The following is a 1,962-nucleotide window of genomic DNA, read 5'->3' as shown; positions in this document are numbered from 1 at the left end:
CGAGTACACAAAAGGTCTCATGGCTGAGATTTGAATCAGTCATTGTCATTTCCAATTTTCATGACTGGTGGAATGTGAAATTCAATCCAGTGACTTTATTGGGTTCAAAGAAGGTTCAAGCCGGTAACGATAAACTGCTCTTCTTCTTCTCTTTCTCCTTCTCCTCCTCCTCCTCCTCCTCCTCCTCCTCCTCCTCCTTCTCCTTCTTCTTCTTTCTCTTCTTTTTCTTCTTCACTGTCGTCGTTGTCGTCGATCCCCTCCTCCTCCTCCTTTTCCTCTCTCGTTTTTCGTTTCTTTTCTACAGCTGCCTGCTATTGCTCCTCCTCTTCCTCCTCTCTCCATTCAAAACACATTTTCCGCAAAAAGCCATTTTCCCACCGTGGTTTTCCTGCAAAAGAGAACACTCCCCGCCTCATTAAGTACCATCCTCCATATCCAGCTTCTATTTTTCATTAACCCCCTCCCTGGAACTGGTTTTTTCCCGTCTTTCTTTTTGCTCCATGAAAGATTTCCCAAGCCTAATTACCCACCGGGTTCCGCTCTAGCAGAGAGTCCTCGCCCTTGTCCTCCCGTTGAGTGTCCAGCCGGTCCCGAGTGAGGGTCAGTTCCCAGATCAGCTTACACATGGACACGAGCACAGCTGATACCAGGAGGCTCACGTGGAGCCGGATGCGCTGTTGCTGCCTCAGCTGTCTGCACAGGGCACGGAAAGAAAGTGGTAGTAAGCGGCGAGCGTGTGATGGGTAGATAGATAGATAGATAGATAGATAGATAGATAGATAGATAGATAGATAGATAGATATATAGATAGACAGATAGATAGATAGATAGATAGATAGATAGACAGATAGATAGATAGATAGATATATAGATAGGTAGATAGATAGATAGATAGACAGATAGATGGATATAGATAATATGAACACACACGCACACATATATTTATATATATATATATATATATATGTATATACATACATATCATATATATTATATATTTAACACATGTATATTACATTTTATATATATATATATATATAATTATACATATATAATTATACATAATAGATAGACAGATAGGTAGATAGATATTTAGTAATATAGATAGATGAATAGATGGACGGATAGATAGATGCATTTACAACCTAAAGATTTTCACTTATTGTTATAATATGAATAAGCAGGTTAAAAAAACCCAACTAAAAACCCCACAACAACAAACAACCAAGCTCTTAGACAGACAAAGGATGAAGAAAACCCTTTTAAAAACCGCAAAAAATAGCAACAACGACAATAACATCTTTTAAAGAGACTCTTCATCAGCTGGTTTGCTAGGGCCCATTGGGCCCAAATACAATTATATTTTCCATATTCGCTTTGACCCCCCCCCCCCCCTTCTTTCCCATCAATCTCCAAATTTTATGCCATAAGCCTCTGTCTATGTATTGTGTCCGTTGTTCTCTCTCATTTGTCTTATTCTTTGTTCTTCTCTGCGTATGTCTGGCCAAGTGCCTTGTCCCCCCCCCCCCCCCAGAATCGTCAAGGTTCCCCTGAGTGGAGAAGCTAAGAGAAAAAGCGAGGGAAGGGCCAAATTGAAATCTGGTCGGATATTCCGGACAAAATTTAGAGAAAATCAAGAACTGTTTGGACAGGGAACTCGCTGCAAAGGCCTCAGGGGCACTTATTTATCCTAGGGAGAAGAGGGTACCTGGATATGTCTCAAATTGGAGTCAGAGATCCCCAATCGAGGACGGCAGAGAATTTCAAACAACTGATGTTTTACGTCTGGGTTGAGCAACCACGCCACAGGGACAAAAAAGATAGAATTACAAAAAAGACTCCACCACTCCGGATTAGAAAAAGGAATATAAATGGCGATAAAAGCCCTATAAAAAGGCATAAAATACCGGCCCCGCGTGGAAACCCCCTCTCCCCTTCTATGTGCAGACAGGTACATCCAGG

General features: G+C 41.4%; 1 protein-coding gene across 1 annotated transcript in view; it reads right to left on the bottom strand.

Annotated features, from left to right (window-relative positions):
* Positions 1 to 292: 292 nt before the first annotated feature.
* The window catches only part of LOC101846556 (calcitonin gene-related peptide type 1 receptor-like), a 10,876-nt gene continuing 9,206 nt past the window's right edge, over positions 293 to 1,962 (bottom strand). The window contains exon 3 of the mRNA XM_005113168.3: positions 293 to 693. Coding sequence (XP_005113225.2) covers positions 519 to 693 — 175 coding nt within the window. The 3' untranslated portion in view covers positions 293 to 518. The remainder of the gene's footprint in view (positions 694 to 1,962) is intronic.

The sequence above is a fragment of the Aplysia californica genome, unplaced genomic scaffold (assembly GCF_000002075.1).
Source record: "Aplysia californica isolate F4 #8 unplaced genomic scaffold, AplCal3.0 scaffold01678, whole genome shotgun sequence".
NCBI classification, from domain to species: domain Eukaryota; kingdom Metazoa; phylum Mollusca; class Gastropoda; order Aplysiida; family Aplysiidae; genus Aplysia; species Aplysia californica.
The sequence above is the reverse complement of the archived record's forward strand: the minus strand, read 5'-3'. Positions and strand labels throughout refer to the sequence as shown.